General features: G+C 45.3%; 2 protein-coding genes across 4 annotated transcripts in view; one reads left to right on the top strand and one right to left on the bottom strand.

The window, feature by feature from the left end:
- The first annotated feature begins 17 nt into the window (after positions 1–17).
- FTSJ3 (FtsJ RNA 2'-O-methyltransferase 3) lies at positions 18–8,098 on the top strand. The gene is made up of 20 exons (XM_019980587.2): positions 18–488; positions 665–770; positions 1,702–1,748; positions 1,872–1,951; positions 2,377–2,476; positions 2,569–2,763; positions 2,844–2,959; positions 3,081–3,185; positions 3,268–3,368; positions 3,600–3,680; positions 3,772–3,918; positions 4,044–4,179; positions 5,597–5,778; positions 5,996–6,113; positions 6,197–6,459; positions 6,696–6,784; positions 6,870–6,969; positions 7,061–7,244; positions 7,330–7,424; positions 7,507–8,098. Exons 1-20 carry the CDS (start codon positions 422–424, stop codon positions 7,697–7,699), a joined length of 2,505 nt encoding a protein of 834 aa, XP_019836146.2. The 5' UTR covers positions 18–421; the 3' UTR covers positions 7,700–8,098.
- A 120-nt stretch (positions 8,099–8,218) lies between these two features.
- DDX42 (DEAD-box helicase 42) overlaps positions 8,219–27,111 on the bottom strand; it is a 35,860-nt gene continuing 16,967 nt past the window's right edge. Inside the window, exons 4-18 of one of the 3 annotated variants that reach the window (XM_019980582.2) lie at positions 26,777–26,838; positions 25,451–25,487; positions 24,466–24,615; positions 21,051–21,155; positions 19,467–19,586; positions 18,233–18,409; positions 17,581–17,709; positions 16,593–16,692; positions 15,948–15,995; positions 15,339–15,436; positions 13,804–14,080; positions 12,827–13,053; positions 11,407–11,517; positions 10,275–10,376; positions 8,219–9,836 (exon numbers count right to left, since the gene is read on the bottom strand). In XM_019980582.2, the coding sequence (XP_019836141.2) occupies positions 9,108–9,836; positions 10,275–10,376; positions 11,407–11,517; positions 12,827–13,053; positions 13,804–14,080; positions 15,339–15,436; positions 15,948–15,995; positions 16,593–16,692; positions 17,581–17,709; positions 18,233–18,409; positions 19,467–19,586; positions 21,051–21,155; positions 24,466–24,615; positions 25,451–25,487; positions 26,777–26,838 (2,472 nt within the window). In that variant the 3' untranslated portion in view covers positions 8,219–9,107. Of the gene's footprint in view, positions 9,837–10,274; positions 10,377–11,406; positions 11,518–12,826; positions 13,054–13,803; positions 14,081–15,338; positions 15,437–15,947; positions 15,996–16,592; positions 16,693–17,580; positions 17,710–18,232; positions 18,410–19,466; positions 19,587–21,050; positions 21,156–24,465; positions 24,616–25,450; positions 25,488–26,776; positions 26,872–27,111 lie in introns of all 3 variants that reach the window. The other 2 variants (XM_070773746.1, XM_070773747.1) reach the window with 2 other exon arrangements.

The following is a 27,111-nucleotide window of genomic DNA, read 5'->3' as shown; positions in this document are numbered from 1 at the left end:
AAGGGCCATGAGGGGAGAGACGGGGGTACGCGAGATCAGGATCTTTGGTGTAAAAGGCACAGAACTCCTAGTTACTCTCTAGAAATTCGGTTTTGGCGCCATTTCTCGTGGTGCCAGCTTCCAACATGTAAAACCTGGGGAAGGATTACAGAGAATAAGATTTGTGGCCACGCTCTAAATGGCGGAAAACTTGGAGCCGGGACGCGAGGGACGCAAGCGGAAGCGGAAGTACGTATGCTGCCCACATGTGTCTCTCCAGGGTGGAGAAAACGGTGCTGGTTGCCGGTGAGTGGTGTCGAGTGGGACTCTGAGTGTCTCCGCGACGGCGAGTGGAAAACGGAAAGCGGAATCTAGTGCTCCGGGAAGAGACGTTCCAAATTCTGCTTTCTCTCCCGATTGAGTGGTGCCTCCACGTTACACCATGGGCAAAAAGAGCAAAGTCGGAAAGAGCCGGCGGGACAAGTTCTATCACTTGGCGAAGGAGACCGGTGAGTCAGGGTTCGTGCTGTCAGAGCGGGCGAGCCACCGACCTTGGTCGGTTCGCCCCGCTTTCCGAATATTGAGTTTCTTTTCCGCAGAAGGGGTAGTGGGTCGGGAGGCCGCAGAAATCCCGTTGGGAAAGCGCTTCGCGGACCTTGTTACAGTATTTTGTCGCCGCCTCCAGGTTACCGGTCCCGCTCTGCTTTCAAGCTGATCCAGCTGAATCGCCGCTTTCAATTTCTGCAAAAAGCCCGAGCATTGCTGGACCTGTGCGCTGCACCGGGTGGATGGTGGGTAACACCTTGGCACCTGACGCTCCTTATGGAAACTTTCTGGGTTCCAGCCTTGGATGACTGAGAATTGCGTTGAGGGGCGGGAGGGATACAATAATACCAGCCTCAAATTTCTGTACACCCCAGAACTGTAAGCTTCAGGAGGGATTTAGAACGTGTACATACGTTTGACTGGTACTGACCAGCGTTCTTCAGTTCCATTCAGTTGCTCAGTCGTGTCCGACTCTTTGCGACCCCATGGACTTCTGCACACCTGGCCTCCCTGGCCTCCCTGTCCATCACCAACTCCTGGAGCTTGCTCAGACTCATGTCCATCGAGTTGGTGATGCCATCCAACTATCTCATCTTCTGTCGTCCCCTTCTGCCTTCAATCTTTCCCAGACCAGGGTTCTTTGCGTTCCCCAATCAGTAGAAATTGATTAGGGGCCAGACAGGAAATTCAGGCAAAGCTTTATTGGGGCCCCTGCTGCAGCAGGAGGGCATGAGAACGAGTAACACGTTCCGTTGGTTGCTAGCTCCCGGAGGGGTATGAGCTGATTCTTTATATGGGGTGAGGGTTGCTGTGTATCTAGGAGCCCAGCCTTAGGAGTGGCTTAGGTGGTTTGCTCACCCCTTTGGTGATGGTGAGTGTCAGGGGCAAGTGCAGGACCCTGCTTTTGCTCTAGCTCTTCATAAGTGGCAGTGGATTTGTTTGTTTTTTGTCTTTTGTATCTTGTCCAAAATTTACCCCAGCTGGGCATGCATACAGTTATTTTTAGTCACTTGTGGTTTGTATTTTATTACTTGAGGAGTTGTTTGTTCAACTGCAAACACTGCAGCAAAAGGTCCCAGGTCCTAGAGACTCCCAACACTAGGGGTGGGAGATCAGATTGTCAAGGGAGAGGGAGAGGTGGTCGAGGGTATTTTAATCTTTACTTCTCTTTTATAGGCTGCAAGTGGCTGCCAAGTTTATGCCCGTATCCAGCCTTATTGTGGGTGAGTGACCGGTGGCTCTCTTAGGTGTGCCAGGGGGTGGGAGAGTGACACACTATGGTTCTGCATTTCCTTCCTCCCTGCTTGAGGCAGCCTTTTGGAATCCTCTGCCCTCTTTTCTTCCAGGAGTGGATCTGGTCCCAATCAAGCCTCTTCCCAATGTGGTGACCCTCCAGGAGGACATCACAACAGAACGCTGTAGGCAGGTAATAGGAACCTTCTTTGTCCCATTCTTTTGATAAGTAGACATCTGCATCCATCCCTCTTCCCACCCTGATCCCCTGAAGGCACGTTTTTCCTGTTTACCATGCCCTAAGCAGTGTCCACAGATTCTCTCTCTGACAAGGCCCAAAGACACTGTCCATCCAGCCTTTGTTTATTCACGAAAGAGGTCTTTGGAGTTAGAGGAAGTGCAGAGATTTCCATGAAATCCTTTCCAGCAGGTTTTCTATAGACTAAGCTCCACGAGGACAGATAGGTTTGCTTATCGTTGTATCCCCTGTCCACGGCACAGGAATTGGCCTGTGGCGGGCACTCAACAAATGATTGGGTGGACAGATGGCTGAACCCAGTGATTCTGTTCACAGCCATGTCTGTATTTCAGTTACAGTAATCTCTTCCTTCTCTGTAGGCCCTGAGGAAGGAGCTGAAAACCTGGAAGGTTGATGTTGTGCTCAATGATGGGGCCCCCAACGTCGGGGCTAGCTGGGCCCATGATGCTTACTCACAAGGTGCCGGGGTCAGAGGACGTGGAGATGAGGGTGGAGGCGGGCATGCCCTCTCAGGCTGCGGAGGTCCTCAGCTTACCATCTCTGTCCCATAGCCCATTTGACGCTGATGGCTCTGCGTTTGGCTTGTGACTTTCTGGGCCGTGGTGGCTGCTTCATCACAAAGGTTTTCCGTTCCCGGGACTATCAGCCCTTACTGTGGATCTTCCAGCAGCTCTTCCGCCGTGTCCAGGCCACCAAGCCCCAAGCCTCTCGTCATGAATCTGCAGAGATCTTTGTAGTCTGCCAAGGTGGGTGTAACTTCATTTGTTCTCTTGATTCAGTCTCCTACCTACCAAAGTACACTTGCTTGTGAATCCTATTATCTTAGGTTTCCTGGCTCCTGACAAGGTTGACAGTAAATTCTTTGACCCCAAGTTTGCATTCAAGGAAGTTGAAGTTCAGGCCAAGACTGTTACAGAATTGGTGACTAAGAAGAAGCCAAAGGTGTGTTAAGGGAGTGGGCCCACTCTCAGGTCATGGAACATGGGGGAGGCTGGGCCTGGTGGGTCCTACAGACAGCCCAGAAGGGACTGACTGCTCAACCTTCGTTATTTCCCTTCTTAAGGCTGAAGGCTACGCTGAGGGTGACCTTACTCTCTATCATCGAACCTCCGTCACTGATTTCCTCCGAGCTGCCAACCCTGTTGACTTCCTCTCCAAAGCCAGTGAAGTGAGTCCCCAGACTTGAGGGCTGTGGGGGAGCCCTGGAAACAGGGCCTGAGCATCTCCCTATTCTTCTCCCCCCAAAACAGATCTCACTAGACGACGAAGAGCTGGCACAGCATCCAGCCACCACCGAGGACATTCGGGTGTGCTGTCAGGACATCAAAGTGCTGGGGCGCAAGGAGCTCAGGTTCACGCTGGGGGTGGGCAGAAGTTCTGGGAGCCCCGAGGGCAGCGGGGAGGCCTGGGAGGGACATGATGCTGGATCTTGGGGAACAGGATGCTGCTGTGCTGGAGATGTGGGGTCGGGGCCTGAGTCCTCGGACTTATGTGGCTCACACGTGAGGTTTGGGGTATGGACCTAAACCAGGAGGAGGTTGGGACGGCGACAGTAGGGTCAGGAATGGTATTTCTGGGGCAGGTCCCTACTGAACTGGAGAACGAAGCTTCGGCGATACGTGGCCAAGAAGCTGAAGGAGCAAGCAAAGGCACTGGACATCAGGTGAGGAGGGAGCTAAGCCAGGGCAGGTGCTGAGCAGGTGTTGGCGGGAGGCGTCTGTGGAGATAATCAGCTCCTGGGACACTTGTGTCAGCCTCAGCTCCGGGGAGGAAGAGGAAGGAGAGGAGGAGGAGGCCGCAGCCGGGACTGGGCCGCAGCCATCTCAGGAGGAGGAGGAGGAGGAACAGCTGAACCGGACTCTGGCGGAGATGAAGGCCCAGGAGGTGGCAGAATTAAAGAGGTGAGGGGAGCTGGGGGACCACCACGGCCGAGTCCCTTGGTGGGTAAAGATCCGGAAGAGTGTGAAGGCCTGGCTGGGGAGTCTCCAGAACTGGGCAGCTGGAACTCTTCAACCCTGCCCCTCAGGAAGAAGAAGAAGCTGCTGCGTGAGCAGAGGAAGCAGCGGGAGCGCGTGGAGCTGAAGATGGATCTTCCCGGGGTTTCTATCGCAGATGAGGGGGAGACTGGCATGTTCTCCCTGCGTACCATCCGGGGTCACCAGGTGAGGTGGAGTGGGGCCCCCGCAGGAGATGGCAGGACCTGTGTGGGTGTTTAGAGGTGGGCGCCCTGGAGGCCTTTGGTTTGGTACGCTGAATGGCTCGTGGCTGCTGTCTTCGCCCATAAATGACTTGGTGAGGGGAGGCTGGGAAAAAACAAGAGCCTTGTATTTCAAAGACCAGGAGGAGACGTACATCTAAAATAATGGTAGAGTAGGAAGCTTTGTGATGCTAAAGCTGAAACTCCAGTACTTTGGCCACCTCATGCGAAGAGTTGACTCATTGGAAAAGACTGATGCTGGGAGGGATTGGGGGCAGGAGGAGAAGGGGACGACAGAGGATGAGATGGCTGGATGGCATCACTGACTCAATGGACATGAGTCTGAGTGAACTCCAGGAGTTGGTGATGGACAGGGAGGCCTGGCGTGCTGCAATTCATGGGGTCGCAAAGAGTTGGACACGACTGAGCGACTGAACTGAACTGAGGAAGCTTTGTGAGTGTGATGTAGATTTATTTGTCCTTGTAGAACTAGAGTATCAGAACCACAAGGCTCTCGTTGCCAGATTAGGTGATAAGTGATGCAGCCAGGGTTCCTGGGTTTCCAGCGCGTATGCTCGGGGGTCTGCCTCGGGGAGGCGGGCACAGTGTTGCTCAGTTCACTGGGACCAAGTCAGCGCCTGGCTGCACTGGGCTGTTGGACGGTGCTTTCTGCTGAATGCTAGAGAGTCTGCTTTTTCTGGTAAAAGCAGCATCACAAATAAAATGAGCTTCTGTGGGTCTTGTGTGGAAAGGTAACAGCTGGGTCACATCATACTGGAGCCAGAGAGCATGCTGGTCCTGGAGCGGACCATGCCTTTCGCATGCTTTGCCTCTCTCCTCATCTGTAAAAGATATTAACAGAAACCACCTACTAGGGTGCTAGGAAGGAATAAACAAAGATGGTTAGATGTGATTGCTGGTGTGTAAGTCAGGAAATAGTAGCTGTCTTTGCCATGAGAACAGATTTTGGAGTTGACAAGTGGTTTATAAGTGAAACAGTTCTTCCTGTTAGATGTATGTTGCTGGGCTCCTTTATTCAACGGAAACAACAGTTGTAGACGTTCTCCAGTGATAAGGTGCCTTCTGAGTAATTCGAAAACCAGTGATTTTAAAACATTTTAAAGTTTGGCACCAGTTAGGCCATGGGGTGCTTTTCCATAAACCTGTTCCTTCCAGTAATTGAAGAAGAGAATGCTGAGTGGCGTGGCCTAGGATGGGGTGTTTTAAACAGTTAACCCCGTCACCTCCCTGTCTATAAAAGGAGGTAATGTACTTGCCACAGTGTGTTTTCTAACGTTGCTGAGACTAAGATGGTGAACCGGGAGGGCTACAGCAGTGTGTTCCTTGTCGTGCCCTTGACCTCTGTTTCTGTCGCTCCTCAGTTGTTAGAGGAGGTAACACAGGGGGACATGAGTGCTGCAGACGCGTTTTTGTCCGACCTGCCACGAGATGACATCTATGTATCAGATGGTGAGGATGACGACGACGCATCTCTGGGTAGTGACCTGGATCCAGAGGAGCTGGCAGGAGTCAAAGAACCTCAGAGTCTAAAGGACCGAAAGTGGTAAGGAGTGAGTGAGTGTGAGTGTGAGTGAGTGAGTGAGTGAGTGAGTGAGTGAGTGAGTGAGTGTGTGTGTGTGTGTGTGTGTGTGTGTGTGTGTGTGTGTGTGTGTGTGTCTGCAGAGGTGTCTATAGGGCACCCTCAGCTCAAGTCCCCAGTGGGAGTGGGGGGCAGCAAGCCCTCCAGGGCATTGACGCACCCACTGACCTTGGGACTACAGTGTACGATTTGCTGAAGCGGAAGATGATAAAGAGGAGGAAGAAGAGAATCCACTGTTGGTACCATTGGAGGAAAAGGCGGTGCTGCAGGAAGAACAGGCCAGCCTGTGGTTCTCCAAGGTAAGCAGAGGCTAGGGGCCGAGACAGACCAGGGCTGGCATTCCCCGAGAGAGAGGGGGTGCCTGACGATTCCCCCATCGCAGGACGGCTTCAGTGGGATTGAGGACGACGCCGACGAGGCCCTGGAGATCAGTCAGGCCCAGCTGTTGTTTGAGAGCCGTCGCAAGGGGCAGCAGCCGCCGCCACCGCCTTCCAATGAGGAGACCAAAAGCAAGCCTCCCCCATGCCAGGGTGAGGCCCCTAAGGAGGTGGGGGCTCCTAAGGGATCAGAGGTCGCCCCTGGGCCTGGAGAGGAGGAGCGCGATGGCAGCTCCGACAGCGACAGCAGCAGCGAGGACGAGGAGAGGTGAGTGGTGGCGGCTGACGGGAGGGCTCAAGGAGCAGCAGTGGTTCTGGCCCATCGTCTGGGAGCTGGAGCTGGAGAGCTAAATACAGATGGTTCTGGTTTAAGTGATCTGCAGTGCAGCCTGAGGGCAAGGTTTCTGGAAGTTCCCCAGGCAGTTTTAATTAAGAACTAGGGTTGGGTCTGGGTGGCGTGGGGTACGGTGGGACATGGGTGCACGTCCTTCCCCTCTTGCACAGCTGGAAATCACAGCGCGGGAAGAAGCGCGGCCGTGGGCCTAAGTCAGAGGACGACGATGGGTTTGAGGTGGTGCCTATCGAGGACCCCGGTGAGAGCGCGGCACTGAGTGGGAGGGAAGGCCGCCGGAGGTGTGGGTATTGGGGCGGAGCTGTGACCTCTGCTTCCCTCCCTAGTGAAGCATCGGATCCTGGACCCTGAAGGCCTTGCTCTAGGTGCACTTATTGCTTCTTCCAAAAAAGCCAAGAGGGACCTCATAGACGACTCCTTCAGCCGGTGAGGGGCCAGAAGTCATGAGAATCGACCTGGGCAGGGTGTGGCAGGGCTGGTTTCTGTGAAATCCTGATCTGGTGTTCTCTCCACCTAGGTACACGTTCAATGAGGACGAGGGGGAGCTTCCAGACTGGTTTGTGCAGGAGGAAAAGCAGCACAGGATACGACAGTTGCCTGTCAATAAGAAGGAAGTGGAACACTACCGCAAACGCTGGCGGGAAATCAATGCACGGCCCATCAAGAAAGTGGCTGAGGCCAAGGCCAGAAAGAAACGGAGGGTGAGCTTGGGGCTGAGATGCTGGGTGGGCTGGGCTGGGCAGGGGTAGGAGAAGAGGCTGGCCTGACTGTGAGGTCCCCCGACAGATGCTCAAGAAGCTGGAGCAGACTAAGAAGAAGGCAGAAGCTGTGGTTAACACGGTGGACATCTCAGAACGGGAGAAAGTGGCACAGCTTCGAAGGTGAGGGGCCGGGGGTCACCCACAAAGGTACACGGAATCAGGGAGCGGCAGGAAGCCTCTAACCTGTGTCTTCTGCTTACAGTCTCTACAGGAAGGCCGGGCTTGGAAAAGAGAAACGCCAGGTCACCTATGTGGTAGCCAAAAAAGGTGTGGGCCGCAAAGTGTGCCGGCCAGCTGGGGTCAGAGGTCACTTCAAGGTGGTGGATTCGAGGATGAAGAAGGACCAAAGAGCACAGCAGAGGAAGGAGCAGAAGAAAAAGCACAAGCGGAAGTGAGCGGGGCCGCTAGGGCCTCTGCGGGACTGTGAGGACGAGGAGGGGTTCAGTGCCCCTTCCGGCCTCCTTGGTGCCAGCCCTGCCCTTGCCTGCCTCAGTCTTTGAAAAGACAGGTTCCAGCTACCTGCACTCTAGTGGTCCTGGGCAGTGAGGGGGGCGTCATACTGACTGGAAGAAAGGGCTCCCATCAAAGCCCCACTAAAAATGCCGTTGGCGCTATCAGAGCCCACAACCCTTCTGTGAAGGACGTGGGGCACTGGGCAAGAAGTCTCACCACCGTTAAATCATAAGGGAAGCCCCATACCACAGTGGCAGCCACTGCAGCCTGTGCCTGGGCAAGTGGTTCTCTCGAGTCTTCCCCGGTTATCATCTGAATAAAACCAGGATAGATGTCTGACAGTTCAGTTCCTGGGAACGTGACAGATCCAACACTTGGGTGTTCGCACCCCTGTGCACTGTGCTAATCGTATTTCTATGTTCCAGCTCATGGTGAAGTAGAAATGACAAGCAATCCACAGGTCCCAGTAGTAAAACATTTACTAGAGCAAGCAGAAAGGAATGCACATCTTAAAGAAACCTTCACAAAGTCACAAAATTTGAAGTATGTATATTTCTTTTCCTTTTATAAACAAGATAGAACAAAAATCATCAAAATCATTTCAGCAAAAGATTTTTCTACCATCGTGGCAAGTTAAAAAAAATACAATGAAATAGAAGACACTTTAAAAGCTGTTGTTGGGTTTTTTTTTTTTTTTTCCATTTTAAATTTAGCAACAGTTTAGGCCCAGAGCAGTCCTGTTTCCAGGATCATCTTTACCCCTCAGCTGCAGGGACTCTGGGTCTGGTAGGCTGCTGCTTCCTGCCTCAGGGCTGGACACTAAGCTGGCTGGGAAACCTGAGCGTCAACTCTCATGTAGCATCAGGCCCCTCCCCTCCCCCCACCTCCCCTGCAGAGGATTGGAAGCGCTTCCGTGCACATCCCAACACCTCCAATGACTGATCTACACCATCAATCCAGCCTCAAATGAGGACTGCCTGGCCACAGAAAAACTTGATGTTTTTAAGGTGACACTTTAGTAAAAAATATGCACTACATACAATATAAACCTAGAGTGAGTTTTGTGCCCTGTAAGGCCCCTTCTCCCAAGGTATCCTCAACTGACCCTCGTGACACTCACCCAGAGCCAAAAGAAGCTGCCGACTCTGGCTTCTTCTAAGACGAAAGCAGCTTCCCAAGAAAATACCTGAAACGTTCCCTAGGTGAATGGGTCACGTCTCCAAACTCCAGCTGTCCACTAAGGGCCCAGGGTCTTTATACCTTGGGCCCCAACCCAGCCCTGAGACACCTAGTTACCAAATCTAAAAATAAAATTAAAGACAACTGATTTCACACTTCAGCACATACCCTCTAACTGTCCCACCGACTTTTCTTGCGCTTGGGCGGCTCGGGGACAGCAAAACCATCAGGAGTCTTATCTGTCTTGCTGTCCATCTTGTCCACCTTGGGGCTGTCCACCTTGGGGTCCATCTTGCTTTCACGATTACAACTTTCCTTCCTGCTTTCACCATTCCGACCGTCATTGGCACCCCGGCTCTCCCCGTGTCGGCCTCCGCCCCCTCCATGCCTGTTCTCTCCATGAGGATGACCATCAGCATGACGGCGGCTATCGGTGTGACGGCTGCTGCTCTCTGGGTAGCGGTATCCATCTCCGTGGCGACCCCCATCTCCATGGCGACCCCCATCTCCATGCCGTGGGCTATCGCCATGCCGATTGCCACTCTCTCCATGGCTGTGACGACTTCCACCCCGGTTCTCAGTATATCGCTCTCTTTTCCCATTGCCACCCCCAGTCCCTTCTCGGCTGTTACTCCCTGAAGCTGTGTTGTTGACCCCTGGAGCTCCGGCAGAAGGGTAGGTCACCGGGGCACTGCTGAGGTTCCCAGGACTGCCAAAGCCTGGGATACCCTTCGTGGCGCTGGCAATGGGGCTGTCAGGACTGCTGTGGCCCTGCTGGGCTGAATTAGTTGGAACTGAATTCAAGCTCCCTGCACTAGTCCATCCGCTCGCCCCAGCTGCAGAGCTTCCAGCCTTCTGGTTGCTTAAACTGGCAGCAACAAAGTGACTCTTGTACTGTGACTAAGAGAGACAAGAGCAGTGGGTGAGACAGTAAGTTTAAGAAACCTAATGGCCCAGCTAGCTAACTGGAGGTACAGAAGAATGAGAGGCGATTCAGGGCATAAGAGACACAGAACCAAACTTGTCTCAGCTGAAAAATGGCAATCACTCTCAACTAGATTACAAGAGCCTTGGCACCTTGATGTTTCTTAGAGCAGGGAGGGAACACTGATACTGTTGTAGGTCGAGGGCCCTGAGCGTGCCTGAAGGGGATGACCAGCAACAGGGGTTTGTCCAGCCTCTACACCTGCAGCTCTAGGTAAGCTGCAGTTAAGCCGATATTCAGAACTGAAAATGGGGGAAGGCCCTCGGGAAATCCAGCATCTAGTCTACAAGGCCAGCTACCATCTCGGGAAGATCAGGGCCCCTCACCACTGCCCCCAGTGCTTGATTTCACACCTGGAAAGCCGCTTTCATAGCCGTCAGCCGGTCTCCCATGGCTCCCGTGGAGGGCTTGTAGGCCTCATAATTGCTCATTACGTTGTTGTTATTTCCTCGGTCCTAAAAAATAAACACACGCATGAGTAAGGAAGAGTAAGCAGGGACGCCCACTGCCACAGAAGGGCCTCAATATGCTGGAAACTCATGAGGGAGCTGAAATAGGTGTGGGATTTTTTTATGCTTTTCAACCCATTAAATCTATTTCTGAGAACCCACCCTAACAATAAGAAATGAGGTCAGATTATGCCCAAAGCTGACCACAAGGCAGTGCAGCACATACATAACTGCTCAGGCTCTACATCCAAACCCCGAGGAGTCTGAACCTCAGCTTCAATCTTCCCACAGTGTAACCCTGGGTGCCTCAGTGTGCCAGTGTGTTTACTCTGAGTGACTGTGAAGCCTGAGTTAACACGTGTGGCTGCTTGAACTGGCCGGGCACATACTACGTGCTCGGTATTACCACCATCACCTGCATGACCCATAGCAGCAGCATCACTGTGACAAGGGGACAGACCACTTCACCAAGACACCAAGTTAACTACAGTGATCCAGACACGTAGACTGACATCTTTCTTCCTTGGCTTAAGAATCAAAGTGACAAGAAAGTTATGAGAGCCAGGCAGGGGGAGCTTTTGTTATTTGGTTGGTGAGAAAAGCCAGCTCTCGTATCTGAACCAATTTCCCAGGGTGTAGTATCGTTTGTGCGTTTAGTTACAAGATACAGCTGAATTATAGAGGGACCCTCTGGCTTCAGGCCAATGCTGGAGGGCGTGTAGAAAGACTGCTAGGCCCCACCTCCAGAGTCTGATTCACCAGGTCTAGGGTGGGCCATGAGACGGCATTTGCTCCAGGTCCAGGGACCACGCTTTGAGAACCAATGCTAATCTACGCTGATTTCCTGAGCACATCTAGTCAGTCAAGGACACACAGTTACTTCTTTAATATAAAGTCACATTAAGAACCAGCACTGTACTGACTTAACTCAGCAGATGACAGCGTTTTGAACTGAGACTCAGGTAAATAAGAACAGTCCTAACGTCATGAAAGGCGCAGGACCAGTCTGAAGGACATTGCTCTAGTCTGCACTCACCGAGTTCTCAGAGCCAAGGCCAGGCCGCTCCCGGTAGCCCAGGCCTCCGCCACCAATGTTCAGCTTTTTCCCCTTTCCTCCTTTGAAGCGGGATTTCCGAAACCAGGCATTCTGCAGCAAACACAATTCAAGGTTAAGTCACGGGAGGAAGAGGCACCCAGAGAAAGAGAACAAAGTCAAAGAGGAAACTAAAGGGGAGGGAGAATCTTTAGCCAATGTATCTGCAGCAAAGGAGGAACTGTTCGCAGGAACCACAGGTCAGCTTCTTTTTGGTAGCTTAATCCGTCAGATTTGCCAGGAGCCTTTAGCTAAGGCTTCCTTTCACTGCTCCTTTCTTCCTTCAGAGCTTCCAGGAAGGGAAATGATTACAACACACTTCAAATGCAGAGCAGTTCCTCTGGGCCATTTCTAACTTCCTCGTGGAAAATGAATTTATTTTCTATTTCTCAGACAATCTATATGTAAAATCTCTGGGGGAGCTTAGAGCTTTATCTGACTATCACAAGTTACAGTCAAAAGTACTTGAAAGGTGGCAAGGTGCTGATCAGAGAAGCTGATCAATCTGAGAGCACAGGAAGCCTGAAGCACAATGAGATGTAGTAAAAACGCCCAAAACAAAATATATCTGGTTCAGAAACTTAGTTAGGATTGGCTCCCCAGGAGAGGGAAAGGTGGCAAGGTGATGATCAGAGAAGCTGATCAGTCTGACAACACAGGAAGTCTGAAACACAATGAGATGTAGGAAAACACCAAAGACAAAATATAGTTTAGGACTGGCTCTCCAGGACAGGGAAGGAACCATCACTCTACTCTCCCCTGAAATGCCGGTCCTTTACTCCCAGGGTGGGAAGCATGGGCAGTAATACCACAGTACAACTGCATTACAGGTGAACAGCCCTGCAGGCTGACCTATGAATCTGAAAAACACAGAAGTCTCTACTATCAGAACATGTATCCCAAATACATTGGCAATTTGGGAACTGTGTGTATCAAGATGACTCAAGATTTAATTCAGTAGAATGCCTCACTCAGTTTTGATTAAACAACCAGCGTAGTCAAAGGTCTGAGAAGTAGTGAAATGCTTTTTTAAAAAAGACATCATACATTTTTAGCCCCCATCAGAAAAAACTGGGGTAAAGGGCAGTGAGGGGAATAGTAACTTTGACAGTAAAATTGCTTACAAGTGTGATATGCGGCAAGAAGGAAGACATTTGAGGGACAGATTTTAGCACAAGAAAGGATAGCTTTTCAATGTGTATGTTGCTGAGAGAATGAGAAGGCAAATCAGATGAGTTTTAATGTCCTACAATACCAATCTATGCTTTGTAAGTGCTACCTGCCCAACTTTATTGTCATGTTTCTAGGTTACCTGCCTCTGGCATACTGAAGTTTTTTCACTGAAGTGTGTCCAGCCACTCACCTGCATGGCCAGATCTAGGAGCTCCTTGGAAACATGCTGATTGGCTCCTTCCAAGTTCCGAACAAGGTCACCAGCAAAATTGCTGTCCTTGGGTGTCAGCAAGGTATAGGCCACGCCCTTCTCACCCGCTCGTCCTGTGCGGCCAATCCTATGAGTATGGGTGTCAATATCTCGTGCCACATCATAGTTAATGACAGTCTTAATTGAAGGGATGTCCAGACCACGGGCTGAAATAAAATACCAAATTCTTTTATTCTTTATCAGAAGTCAAAACACCAAAGTCACCCAAAATGCTTACTTCCTAAGAAGCCACATTCCTCTTATCTAAGCAAAGCACACGGTTTGATGTGCTGAGATATAGGTACGTGAGCCACCCTTCTAGAAGGAACGCTACTATTATAGATTCTACAATGCTAGGTACACTAAGTGTGTAGGGACACCTATCTTCTACTACCAGTAACCTGCCGTGGCCTCTCTCTTGACCAGAAATACGTTGGGGGAAAAAAAAAATTTACAACCAACATCAAATGTGTCTTGAGGCTGAGAAGTGATCACCTTTCTGGAAGAAAATACCAAGTTTTTAAGTGTAGCTATTAAAACTCATCAGAACAAACTCAAAAATCACACTTCAAAATTTTTTTCTGATCTCGAGTGAAATATGTCAAACTACATAAACTAAGATATCTACTACATTTAGGGACACAGCCTACGATGTAACTGTGTTAACAGTTTCATCCTCAAGTGTCTTCCAATTGCAGGGATTCTTTTTTTTCAGAGAGGAATACTAAGTGGGAAGTGGTACTCAGAGTTCCAGACTGTGATCACCGTGCTCTGAGCCGCTGCCTCATGGGGTGTGGACAGCCGGGCCAGCAGAGTGCCTTCAACTGGCCTCTTCAGACGTTACAGGTCTACGTAGCCAGACAGAGCAACCCATACAACACAGGACCCGAGGGTTACTGGGGAAACGCATACCCTACCTGCAACGTCTGTGGCCACTAGGACGGGGATGTCCTTTTTCTTAAAGTCTGAAATAACCTTGTTTCTTTCACTCTGATCCATGTCACCATGGAGCAGGCCAAGATTATGACCCTCCTGCTTAAGGTTATTGGCCAGCTCTTCAGCATTGGCTTTCTTAGTAACAAACAGGAGGACACTCCCTGAAGAGGTAAACTCCACTAGACGCCGGGTGAGCCAGTTCCATTTACTAGGTCCAGAATGGAGAATCTCCACAATCTGAGTCACATCTTCATTTGCCTGAAAAGAAATGAAAAAGATGACGGCAACATTTGTGCCACAGGGCACCTGAGTAAGAACTCGACACCACACTTTCCACCTGCGTCTAGAAGAACCATGAACAATCCCTGTATCCTTGGGCTTTCCTTCAGCAAGTCAAGTGCAACTCAAATTTTACATCCCTTCTCAAATCACAGTGCTCTCCACCTCCCCTGATGCACCTCCTGCATTGGCAGGCGAGTTTCTTTACCAGTGTGCCACCTGGGAAGCCCTCCACTAACATGTGTACATACACCTAGATAATCTCTAAGCCCCAATGCTCTGCAATACTTTTCTACATGCCTATTCAGATTATTCCCAATAGAGTAAGAGGTCCTAGTACAATTCATATCCACACATAGAAGGCACTCAGCAATCAAAGTGGACAATGTTTAAAAGCTAACTGCACAGAACTTTTGGAGAAGGCAATGGCAACCCACTCCAGTACTCTTGCCTGGAAAATCCCATGGACGGAGGAGCCTGGTAGGCTGCAGTCCATGGGGTCGCTGGGAGTCGGACACGACTGAGCGACTTCACTTTCACTTTTCACTTTCAGGCATTGGAGAAGGAAATGGCGACCCACTCCAGTGTTCTTGCCTGGAGAATCCCAGGGACGGGGGAGCCTAGTGGGCTGCTGTCTCTGGGGTCGCACAGAGTTGGACATGACTAAAGCGACTTAGCAGAAGCAGCACAGAACTTTACTAGCGTACTAAGCATATTAAGGAATTCTCAAGGTTGCCTTATTTGATTTCCTAATCACAATTCAGAGAAATTTTCCACATAGGGCATATGTATAGGTGAGGAAAACAAAAACTTAATTCCATAGGCCTTTCAAATCTCCCCGCTCCACACTGCGCAGGCCGCCTCCCACAATCACTGAAGATGTTACTTCCATGCAAACCGACCAGCATCTTTCAGACAAGACTTGCTCTTTTTTTCTCCAAAATAAATTTTTTTAAAAAGAAACCTTTTATTGTGGAAAAAATTTTAACACTCAAAATGAATAAAATGAACAAAATCAACTCCCATGTAACCATCACCAGACTTCAACAATTATTAACATTTTGCGAAACATATTTCACCTATTGCCCCCAACCCTTGTGCTTTTAAAGCAAATTTGAAACACGTTGCCTCATCCGTAAGTGCGTAACGTTTTTTCTCTCAATAGTGAGAAATGAAATCCATGTCACCAGTGTGAAAAATAACCCACTGGGACTCCATCTGCCCTGCTCAGGCTTACCTCTCCAATATCTCCCTGTACCACACGAATGGGGTCAATCAGGATGTCTCTGGCCAGTTTTTCGATCTTTTTCCGAAAAGTTGCACTGAATAAGAGAGCTAAAAGGTAAACCATGTTAAAGAAACAGTATCACTTCTTTTTTGAATACTCACTAAAGCTCCTACTGACATTCACTGCTCAGTTTTTGAAAAACGAAAGCCCAGTGAAGTTTACAAATTAATTCACTAAGGAAAAAAAATTACCATTGTTTTACTTTTACACATTTTCAGTTAAGGCAGATGTTGCTGTCAGTATGGTTCAGAAAAAGGCTCTCGACTTCAAGTCAGCAGATCTGCACTGTGTATCGCCTCTAGACAGTGATAAAACGTTGTGAACTGCGGCATGTCATTTAATTCTCAGTCTCGGGACTATCATGTGTAAAAATGAGTGAGTTCTATCTGGTGATCTCTAAGGTCCTGTCTAGCTCAGATAAACTGTCATTATCTTCCCCTTTATGGTTCCTCACAAGTACAAACATGATTATTTTTACTGCCATAACTGAGAGTTATAAAATAAATAGGTGTTTATTCTGAGTACAAATGTGGCTTAAGGAAACTGCTTCATACGTACTCTGTCTGTCAGGACGGACATGACTTGCTATGGATCGCACCTGGTACTCTGGAAGAAGTAGAAGAATAAAATCAGTATTATAACTCTGCGTGGACAGTTTGGGATACCTGGAAAATCATTTTATTAATAGCAAAAATCTTTCTATAAAGACATTATAGGAACTAAGGAAGTTCTGAACTCCCAGACCTGTCACTCAGTGTGAAACTCAGAAACACTTAGCCCAACACCTAGCTGGGTTAGGCTCAGTGGTGCTCCACTCAACAAAGACAGTTATTCAGAATTTTCACACAGCTGGTTAAGTCAAGGAGGACAGGAAAGCAAAGGCCTTGAAGGATATGGCACCTACCTCCCGAATAACACAGACCTTGACCTCCACAATCAAAGGCAGGTGAATAAAAATAAAGCCTAGAATATTCTCCCTATATTCACAGGCACTTTCAAATGTCCTCAACCCAGTTAAGCCTAACATACTTTTCCTGAAAGAACTCCTAAAAATAGCTAATGTCTTAGCTTTATCTCTACGGTCCAACCCTACCCAGGAGTATTTTTAGCTTCTCACACAGAGAAAAAATTAAGTCTAGAAAGACATGGAAAAAACTAGTGTCATTAAGATAGAGAAAGAAGAATCTGGTATTCAAAGCATACCAAATCCCATGTCAAACATTCGATCTGCTTCATCAAACACAAGGTAGGAGACTCTCTGAAGGTTGGTAGCTTTCTTCTTCACATGATCAATCAGTCGACCCTACGAGAGCCAGAAAATGAACAGGAAGTCAAGTCATCCCAGTATCTGCTGGATACTGGTTCCAGCCTCATTCCCTATGAGGAAGCTCAAGTCCCTTAAACAAAATTAAGCAGTATTTGCACATACAACCTATGCATACCCTCCTGTGTATTTTAAATAATCTCTACATTACTTATAACACACAGTGTAAATGCTACATAAAAAGTTGCCAACATATGGAAAATTCAAGTTTGCTTTCTTGACTTTTTTTTCCCCTGAAGATTTTCAGTCCTTGGCTGGCGGATCCCACAGGGAAACCTGCCAATGTTGAGGGCTGTTTAATTAAATGTATTTACAAGAACTTTCTAGAGTTCTGCTCCTGGAAAAAATAACACTCCAGTTTCAGACTGCAATATACAACTAGTCTGACAGCCTTGGAATTTATGCACTACTGCGCTCAAAAGAACAGAAAATCTGAAAACTCACTGGCTTCCTCCTTTACATTAATTGTGATTTAAACTGTAGAAAGAAGGTGAAAACTATTTTTTGTGAGGCTTTGTGAAATGACCAAAGTTAAAGCCTTACTGATGGGTCTTAATGTTTAAACTACAATCTTCAAGGCAGTTTTGACCATATTCTGAACTTAGGCTCTCCATAAGCACGGATCCATTTTCCAGGACAGTGTTAAGAAAAACTGTTTGATGCAGACAGAAATTTGTAGCATATAAAGAATCTTACTAGACTGCTATTTTAGTACAGCAACCAAAATTAAACCAAAGCCACAGCTATCACTGCCTCAGAGTATTCTCAACCCTGCTTCACCACATTTCAGGGGAAATGCCTTCCAACAACTGACATTTTTTCCATACCGAGAGGCTGATAAGCTATTTAAACCCAAGACATACTTACTGGTGTACAAACAACAATCTCTGCCCCTTCCTGAAGGGCCTTGGCCTGTTCCCACATGCTCCCTCCTCCATACACAGCCACTGATCGAAGATTGTATGCCTTCCCAAACCGCTTACACTCTGCATGGATCTGCAAAGGTAACATAACGGCATATGAACACACACCTCTGTGACACTAACCTCTGTCACAGTCCAAAAAGGAGTTATGAAAAACACACAAAATGTGATGTCAATAGAAAATCAAAAGGTAGAAAATACAAACACAATTTTATTCATAGAGAAAATAAACAGGCTACCATTATCACATCTTAAGAGGCTATCTAAAATCTTGTTGTGATTATTCTTTTTCACTTCTCTTCCTGACCCCGTTATTGCCTTTCACCGAACAAAAGGCAAATCAACTGGTTCCCAAATCACTTGGTTATACAGAAAATACATAACATGCAATATTTTCCAGAAGTTTCCTGAGAGCACAACAATGTGAATCTACTTAATGGCACTGAACTGTATACTTAGAAATGGTTAAAGCAGTAAATTTTGTGTATTTCACATAATTATTAAAAAAAGACACAAAGTTTCCTGGTGATTCTACCCAGCTGATTAGTCCTCATTAGTTGACATATGGAAGGGGGCACTCTACATAAAGCACATACCTGCTGGCAGAGCTCCCTAGTGGGACACACAATCACTGCAATTGGTCCATCACCTGGTTCCAGTTCTTTCTGGTCCATTATATGAATCAACATGGGCCAGATGAAGGCAGCGGTTTTCCCACTGCCTGTTTTGGCAATACCAATCATGTCTCTACCACTTAATGCCACAGGTACACCCTAGAGGAAAAAGAGAAGTAGAATCCACTCTAAACTTTCAATTTTAAAGATGAACTGAAGGCAACCCTGAGAAAGGGCAAATGACTAATAATGACATTTATTTCCAATGGGACAAAAATGTCCTAGGCTATGCACACTGGTTATGAAATAACAAGAAATACATGGGGGAAAAAAAAGAATGAAACATCTGGATTCCCATAAACTTCATTTATAGGAAACATTATCATTGCTAAAATTTAACAAAAAATTGTCCCCCCTCACCATGAAGGTATAGAATGTCTCATCCACATACTGAACTGTGTGGAAAAGAATGAAGTCCATTTATAAATGGGAAACGGAAGCTATTACTTTCAGTTATAAATGAGAAGTTTCAGGCCATGGACAAAGGAATCCTCTTAATTGACAGTGCTACATTTCTCCACACACAAACTTTTGTTTAGTTTAGGCTTAATGAACAGTTTTCTTCAGATCATATTTTCAAGACATTTATCAGAAACAAAAGAACACTTCTTAGTCCTTTAGCAACTTTTTAAAACAGGTAAGAAGTAGAATGATTAATACAGCACACTAGTGAAAGATACAAGTAGCCAGATAACAGGGCTCTGACCCGAGGGCAGAGTGGGCTACATTTTTATAATCAAAGAAAAGTGACGAAGGGGAGAAGAACACCTCATGTCCTAGGTCTCAGTTGAGTCCCTAAGACAGGTCACCAAATGAGGGCCCCTGGCTTTTGCACAGGGAAGAATTCAAAAGCGAGCCATAGTGAAATGAAGGCAGTTTATTTGGAGATTCACGTTTGACGGACAGAATGTTGTCCATCTCAGAAGGTGACAGCAGTCAGTAACTTAAAGAGTGGTAAAATATTCACTTCTGCTCTTTTTTTTTTTTAATTTTTAAAGGTTTCAATACAGTTCTGTATTAAAGTGTTTTATTGCTTTGTCAGTTTAAAAAAAAAAGATCACAATATCATTCCACTTCATTTTTCTTTCGCTGTCTTTACTTCGGTTCGGTTCAGTCGTTCAGCCCTGCCCAACTCTTTGTGACCATGTTTACTCACCTGGCACTGTATTGGAGTGGGCTGTGTGTACTCAGACTTCCGAATCTGGTGCATAAGTTGTTCATCAAACCCAAAATGAGCAAAACTACTTCCTGGTCTAGGAGGTGCAGCACCAGAGACCTAGAGACAAAGACGACTTGCAGGAATGACTTGTACTTCAATATAAATAGCACTAGAAGGTCAACAATATTTACCTGTAGCTCTCCAGTGTTTAGTTGGAATATGAAGAAGTGAAAACCTAAGTCTATACCTAATAGCTTACAATGTGTGAAAAGGTAAAATTCAAATAATAACGGACCTAAATCTCGCATTAAAAAAACTCCAAAATAAATATTTCTGAGATAATGGTCAGGTTATTTTATGATTACGGGCCCTGAAATCTCTTCAATCACAATTAATTTTCTCATAAAAAATAAACAGAAGTCAGGTTCAAAAAACTGGAAAAAGTCAATATATTTTTTCCATGTGTATAACTATTAACCAAGTGGTAGAAAAAATAAAATTTACTCTAGAAATAGAGTGCAAATGAGGTCCAAATGCAGACACACCTATAACCCACTGGTTACAAAGATACTATCTACTGCTCCAATCTCAGTCATGCCTGAAGAGACAGTGTCCTGCTTAGTGCAGATGCAGACACTGCAAACGCTGAGTGTCTGAACTGTACCCAGGTGAGGAATGGGGCTCCACCTCCATGCTGACTCCAACAGTGCTAAGCTTTCAATGCTTCTGGGGTAATGCTGCTATTTCCAATCAGTGTTTCACTTAAAAGTTTTTTTTTTAAGGGGTATTTCTTAGAAAACAGACAAGTACATACACACACACAAAACCACTCAACCACCTACCCCTCAGGAAACAAGTTCAAACATCACGTAGCAACTGGTATGGCCAGAAAGTTGTCCACACCAGAGCAGACATCATTGTACTATCCGTATGTTTCACTTAATCTCTAGCAGCACCTTAAACAAATGTGGTCAAGGTACAACCCAAAGCTTTTTAGTGGACAGTTTAAAACTATTATTCTGATATTAGTGCATGCATATTTTGTAAAGTTGTTAATTTCTTCATCTAATTAGAAAATCGTGCTGTATATAATGTGAAAAGCAAGTGCATCTTAATCTTGAAATATTTTAAGACTTCCCATATTGTTCACATCAGTTAATCTTGTCTCCTCTTTCTAAAGATGGGGACCACTTGCCTTTAGCCCACCCAAAACAGTTCTTAATTAGCACATTGCTCTCATGGCAATCAGAAACACTTACTGATTAGTTTTAAGGTCATATGACCTATTGTTCCAACACAACACACAGTTAAAAAAACTACACAAAGCTGACTGAACACATACATATAGCAACTCATGTGTATACATAAAATAAAAAAAATCCTATCCTAAAATAGCTGTAAAACTAAAACAGTAAAATCAAGACACAGAGTCCAAGGGGTCTAATTATTACTCTACCAAAGACAGTTCAAGGACTTTTGGAGAAGAAATTCAAGATTATTTCAGTATGGATAAGTAATAATACTAACCCTGAACTAATTAATTAACATTAATATGAATCTCTGCCTTACTAGCTGACTTACCCGAAGGTTGAGCTTATGCCGGAGATCTATTAGCTGCTGTGGGGTGAGGTTGGTTATCTCTTCATGTTCATTGTAAAAATTTTTCTCAAATGGTGGATAGTCAATCTGCAGGTCCAATTATTCAAAGTTAGTCTAGAATTCAAGATTCGATCCTGTAAGTTTGATTTTAATGCAAAATCACCTTTCACAAATACTATACAAGTAAAGCCATAACCAGCTAGAGAGAAAAAAGGAATTCACTTATTCATGACACAAATCCTCAAAGTACAACCAGAACTTTTTCCCATTCCTGTTTGAACAGCCTTGATGCAGACTAAGGAATCTCTAATGCCAAAGGACTCAGATATTCCACCCTGTAACATGTAAATATGCTTTCCGGTAAGCTGTTCACCTAGATCTAGGCCTCTGATAATATTTCTAAGGAGTTCCATTCTTTTTAAAAACACGGAAATGTTTTTGTTAACTTAAAAAAAAATGTACTGTCGGGCATTTCCAATTCCAAAGAGGGAAGAAGTCGTTTCTGCTACTCCTCTCATAGCTTACTGTACCAAGAAAATGAAACACTAGCATATCACCACATATGAATCTGGCTAAATGATTCTCTTTCTGACATGATATGTCTACAACAAATCTATTTTTTTTTAAGGAGAACTTAAGCATTTGATAGGTGGTCAAAAACTTCATAATTCTAGATATAGCTTAAAATTAATTATCATTCTATGGTACTATCAACAAAGAGAAAGAACTAAGTTCTCCTTTAGCATTATTAACAGGACCTTTTATTACGCTCCCCACAATGCTGCACCAAGCCCTTTTCTTCAGTTCTCTTATCAAAACAGAAGCTCTATGAGGGTAACAATTTTTGTCTTAACAAAAATCTACAAATATCGAAGTTTTTTTACACACACACTTTTTTTCCTTTGGTTTCCAAGCAAGAGGGGGAAAAAAAAAAGAATGTGAAGAAAGGGTATTCTTTCTTCATTTCTGGTCTCTCCTGGCAGACTTCTCATTACATTAGGACAACCATGGGATATACCCCAGGCAGGATGAAGTTCGAGTACTCTGTCAAGTATCTCAAATATCTTATTAGACAACTATTTCAAATACTTGTACTTGTTTCCTTATTATATTTTCACTCTTTATCACGGATGCAGCCTCCTAGATAGATTTCATTTAGGTAGCTTCATTTGCCACATGTAAAATGCCAACTGCTTAAGTGGTTAACAGCTGCGCAAAAGGAAAATCTAAAGAACTGAATATAACCCACACTCTAGTCTAGACCAGTAGCTCTCAAACTTTTTGGTCTCAGGTACCCTCTACACTTAACAGAAATACAATGAGATTTGATTTTAAAAATGGTTATTATCTACCGTTATTTATTGTATTAAAAAAAGAAAATTTGTAAATTTATAATTCATGTTAAAATAGCAAACCTCATGACACTTTAACATATATGCTTTAATAAAGATAACTTTTATTTTATAATACTATTTCACATTTTTCCAAATCTTATTATTTTCTATTGCATTCAAATTGTTGCAATGTGTTGTTCTGATTAAAGCCAAGGAAGAAAACCTGGCCTCCCAAAGATATGTAGTTGGAAAAGGGAAAAAGAATATTTATTAATAACCTTTTCAGATGCTTGCAGACTTTTACTCTTGACACTACACTCAACCTTGACAGGTACACATTTCTTAAAGGTTATTTTCATTGTGTAATCCAAAACCATATGGACGAATTTTCACATTTTGTCACACTATAATTCATGGGTCTATCCTGCACTTTGAATGGGGCCTTTACTCATGCATGATTCTGTAACATCATGCATTGGCTCTCTGAAAATACTGGTTCACTGAGATGGCTTGAAGATCATCCAAGACATTTCACTGTGTAATTAAAAAAATACACATTTCATGGCTGATTATCAACAGACTTTAAGGATTAGAAAGCTGTCACCTATAGCCACCACCCTGAAAGCGCCCAATCTCGTCTGATCTTGGAAGCTAAGCAGATCGGGCCTGGTTAGTACTTGGAAGGGAGGAAGCTGTCAAACTCACTGTGATGAATACAGTGTCCCAAATTCTAATTTCTGCATGAAAACTTGAGTCTCTATCACTGACAAGAGACACTTTTGTTTTCCTTGATGTGCCATTCATTTTCTTAAGTGAAAATGGTGTCCCATGAAAAAAAAGCAGCTAGCTCAGTTCACGGGAGAAGGCAATGGCATCCCACTCCAGTACTCTTGCCTGGAGAGTCCCATGGATGGAGAAGCCTAGTGGGCTGCAGTCCATGGGGGTCGCTAAGAGACAGGACTGAGCGACTTCACTTTCACTTTTCACTTTCCTGCATTGGAGAAGGAAATAGCAACCCACTCCAGTGTTCTTGCCTGGAGAATCCGAGGGGCGGGGGAGCTTGGTGGGCTAACGTCTATGGGGTCGCACAGAGTCGGACACGACTGAAGCGACTTAGCAGCAGCTCAGTTCACAACTTGAGCACCTAAGTGTCTTTCTTTGAGACAACTGTCATATCTCAGCATGCAATAAAAATGTTTACCTGCCCTTTCCCATTTTGTCACATGGAATGTAAGAGTAATGTAAATAATTTTTGTTTCATCAAGGATACTCTGACGTGAAGCTGGCTTCTATTTTCGGTACTGTGACAGTCAGGCAGGGAAGAAGGCAGTGACCACCGGGACAACGGGCACCACTGTCCCGATTCAGGCTAAGGTATCAGCATTGCCTTCAGCCATCAGTGCCGATGCCGACGCAGTGAAGACGGCAAATCACCTCAGCATTACCACGAAAACTCTTTTGACTCTGTAGACTCCGTGCAAAGACCCTTCTAGGTGTCCTTGGACCACACTCTGAAAACCACTGCTCTAGATCTAGAATCACTAGGGCATGCAAGCTCTAGTCTGATATTTAACCTGGATGAAATACTGATTTTTTTCCCCCAAGTGAGTACACAGATATCCTCATTTCCTTTTCCTGATTTAAGAACAGCCTTTCATCTGCCCCAGATCTGGGAGAAATAGTAAAGATTTACAGCAATTAAAAAGCAAATGCAGGTCCAGGGACCCACAGTTAAAGGAAGATGGTAAGTGATGGTATGGAAAACAAGTACAATTGCTTGAATACAATTTTTCACTTAAAACTGAATGTGAGCAAGAGACTCAGCTGTACCTTGAATAGTACAGGCTACAAAGTCTCAACCATTCAGTCACCTTCTGATTCAATCACTTGGCAAATACGACAAAATTCCAAAGAAATATTCTCATGACATAATGAGGAGTACGAATCAGAGGAGTACTCTGATATTGGGAAAATCTAAATATTAAAGCTGAAGAAAACTGCATCAGCTTGAAAGAGAAAACTGCATCAACTTGAAAGAAGAGTCAAATTCAGCAATACCATACCTCTGAATGATCAATGGGAGGAAGAGGATCAATGATTTTTTTTGAAGGTGCAATTGGATTTCCATCACTATCATATTCCAAATTATCTTCCTCCTCCTCTTGAACCACACCAGCAGTTGGATTCTCTGCCATATACCGAAAATAAGCTTCCTGCAGGAAAGCACAAGATCATAATCATACCCAAGTATAACAGAACATTTTTGCTCCTGTAATTAGTGCACACAGCGTACCAGATGACTGCACAGTATACATACCTACCCAGTAAGATAAGACTCTTACTAGCAATTCCTTTAACAATAGCAGTATTCAGAGGGACAATCAGAGGAAATGAGACAGTTACTACCCTAAAGTGATTTAGGTTGCTTAACAGAAGACTTATAAAACTGTCAGTTCCACAGCCTTCCTGGGGTGGAGTGTCTACTACCTACCCTGCTGAGAGCTGTGGAACACATGCTGTGGCTTTACCAATCCAAGTTTGGAAGCTGACACTGATTAGAAGGGTCACCAACCTAGAAAGGGCTCACTCTGGGTCCCTTCTCTCCATCCCACAACTGAATGGGGAAAAAATACTAAAGGACTGTCATTTAACGAATGTTCCATCTTGAAACACAAGAATCACAAACAGAACCCTTAGAAACAGGTCAAGGTTAGGTGTTACGAGAGGTTGTCTATAGATCCCACACTATTCTACTTCTTGATTTATCAGAATAAACATTAATTTTGGATTAAAAAAAATCACGCTGAGTAAAGCTCATCTTTATTTGTGATATCGTACTTGACCAAAATTTCCATCTTCAACATGGGGGAAAGCCACATGAATCTTTATATTACCAACTGGTCACACAGGTAGAAAAGGAGCAAGTCAAATGACATTCCCTGCTGAACGTCAGGAATGGCCATTTCAGTGAAGACAAGCTCTAGCTTGTCCCCAGGACAGACTTTGTGGGGTGAAAGTAAAAGATAGAAATACTGCATAGGAACTCACTTGGTCATCTTCCTCTTCAATGTCATCTCGAATACCCCTGGAAAAACAAGCGGAGAAACAAACTTCCCTGCAAATGTTCCACATACCCAGCTCCATACTTATAGCACATTAGTGTTGAATTCCATACAGGACAGGAACTCTCAACACTAACAATAACAAAGTAGCAGTAAGCACACTGGAAGCCATCCATCCACCACGCATGTCTGATTTCACACTATAAGCTGCAGTTTGCATTTCTTTTGAATGGGATGATGTGGTACCCCTAGAAACATCAAATATATCAATACTAACAAGAATATAGGGAGTAAAAACTTGTGAAGAGATACCCAAGGGCCCTAGCTTTGTATATCCCACACAACAAACACAATGCAGTTGTGAAAAGGATTTTGTATTAAAAGCAGAAACAAGAAGAACACCTGCATTTGGTATACACTAAAGATGGTCACAACTGCCTTAAGGTGCCCCAGAGTTTTTAGCTCTGAGTAACTGCATTCAGCCAAAATCCTCAGGGACAGGGAGAAAAACTACATCAACTCTTTTTAAAATCTGGGACTAAAACAGTTCATGTGGAGAAGTGGACCTTCTCCACTTGCATCTCTCAGGAACTATGAAAGTATAGTTGCTTAATTCCCACAACCATTGCTTTTTAATCAGACTTTCTGCCTACCCTAGAGCACTTGCTATCCCTAGGGCAAGCAACACCACCAGTGGAGGGTAGCTGGAAGGGAACACAACACAAAATAAGCACCCAAGCGAGGGCAGACCCTCCGTCTGGCACAGGAGCCTTGGGGAGGGGCTGAGCACTGACTGCCAAGCAGAGGGCAAAGTCCAACCTGCCTGCCTGTGCTTGGTAGCAAAAGCCTTAACAAAAGTATGTTCAGCAAGGGAAAGAGGAGAATTCTCTTTCCTAGAAAATAAAAGTATTTCAAGCTCTGACTAGATGCTAAAGCATGTCGCCCTCAAATCAGATTTTATTATTTATTAATAATATACATAGTTTTTTGTATATAATTACGGTTACATCTTAAAAATCAATCACATATGCATAAACCTATTTTATATTAGTTACGGGGACAAAACTCAGAAAAATGAACCCAAACTAGTAATGATGCTCTCTTGCTTCCCTAAAAACTATTTACAGTTGAATACCAAAGAGAATGCAAATGCAGTCATCTCTATTACCTACAAAAATATTATTTAAGGTAATAACTTTAAGTCAGGACATTTGTGCAGTTTAATTTTTCTTTATAAACTTTGGGGGAACAGGCTTTGCAATAATGTAGCAATTGTCATGTAACCTTTCTGAAGGAGAAGAAAACAACTTACTTTACGTTTTTTCTTTCCTTGTCCTTTTCTTCAAGCCTCTTCATGTCTCTAGCCGCCTGATCCTAATGAAACAAAAGGCCGTATGGAATCACCAACTAAAAACATTGAAAGGAAAATTTCTTTATAAAGAATTTTTAGATTCAAACAAGCACCATCACAGTTTTAGCTATGCATTTTGACAACTGCACTGATGCAAATTGTTTTTTGACAATTATTTTTTAGAGAGAAATACCCATGTTCTAAAAACTTGACTATATATGCAGATTCCATAGTTTTTATCTGCAAATATACCATGTGTGGAAAAATTAGTAAAAATGCTTGATTGACTTTTTTTT

This window comes from Bos indicus, chromosome 19, assembly GCF_029378745.1.
Source record: "Bos indicus isolate NIAB-ARS_2022 breed Sahiwal x Tharparkar chromosome 19, NIAB-ARS_B.indTharparkar_mat_pri_1.0, whole genome shotgun sequence".
Classification (NCBI taxonomy): Eukaryota; Metazoa; Chordata; class Mammalia; order Artiodactyla; family Bovidae; genus Bos; species Bos indicus.
The sequence above is the reverse complement of the archived record's forward strand: the minus strand, read 5'-3'. Positions and strand labels throughout refer to the sequence as shown.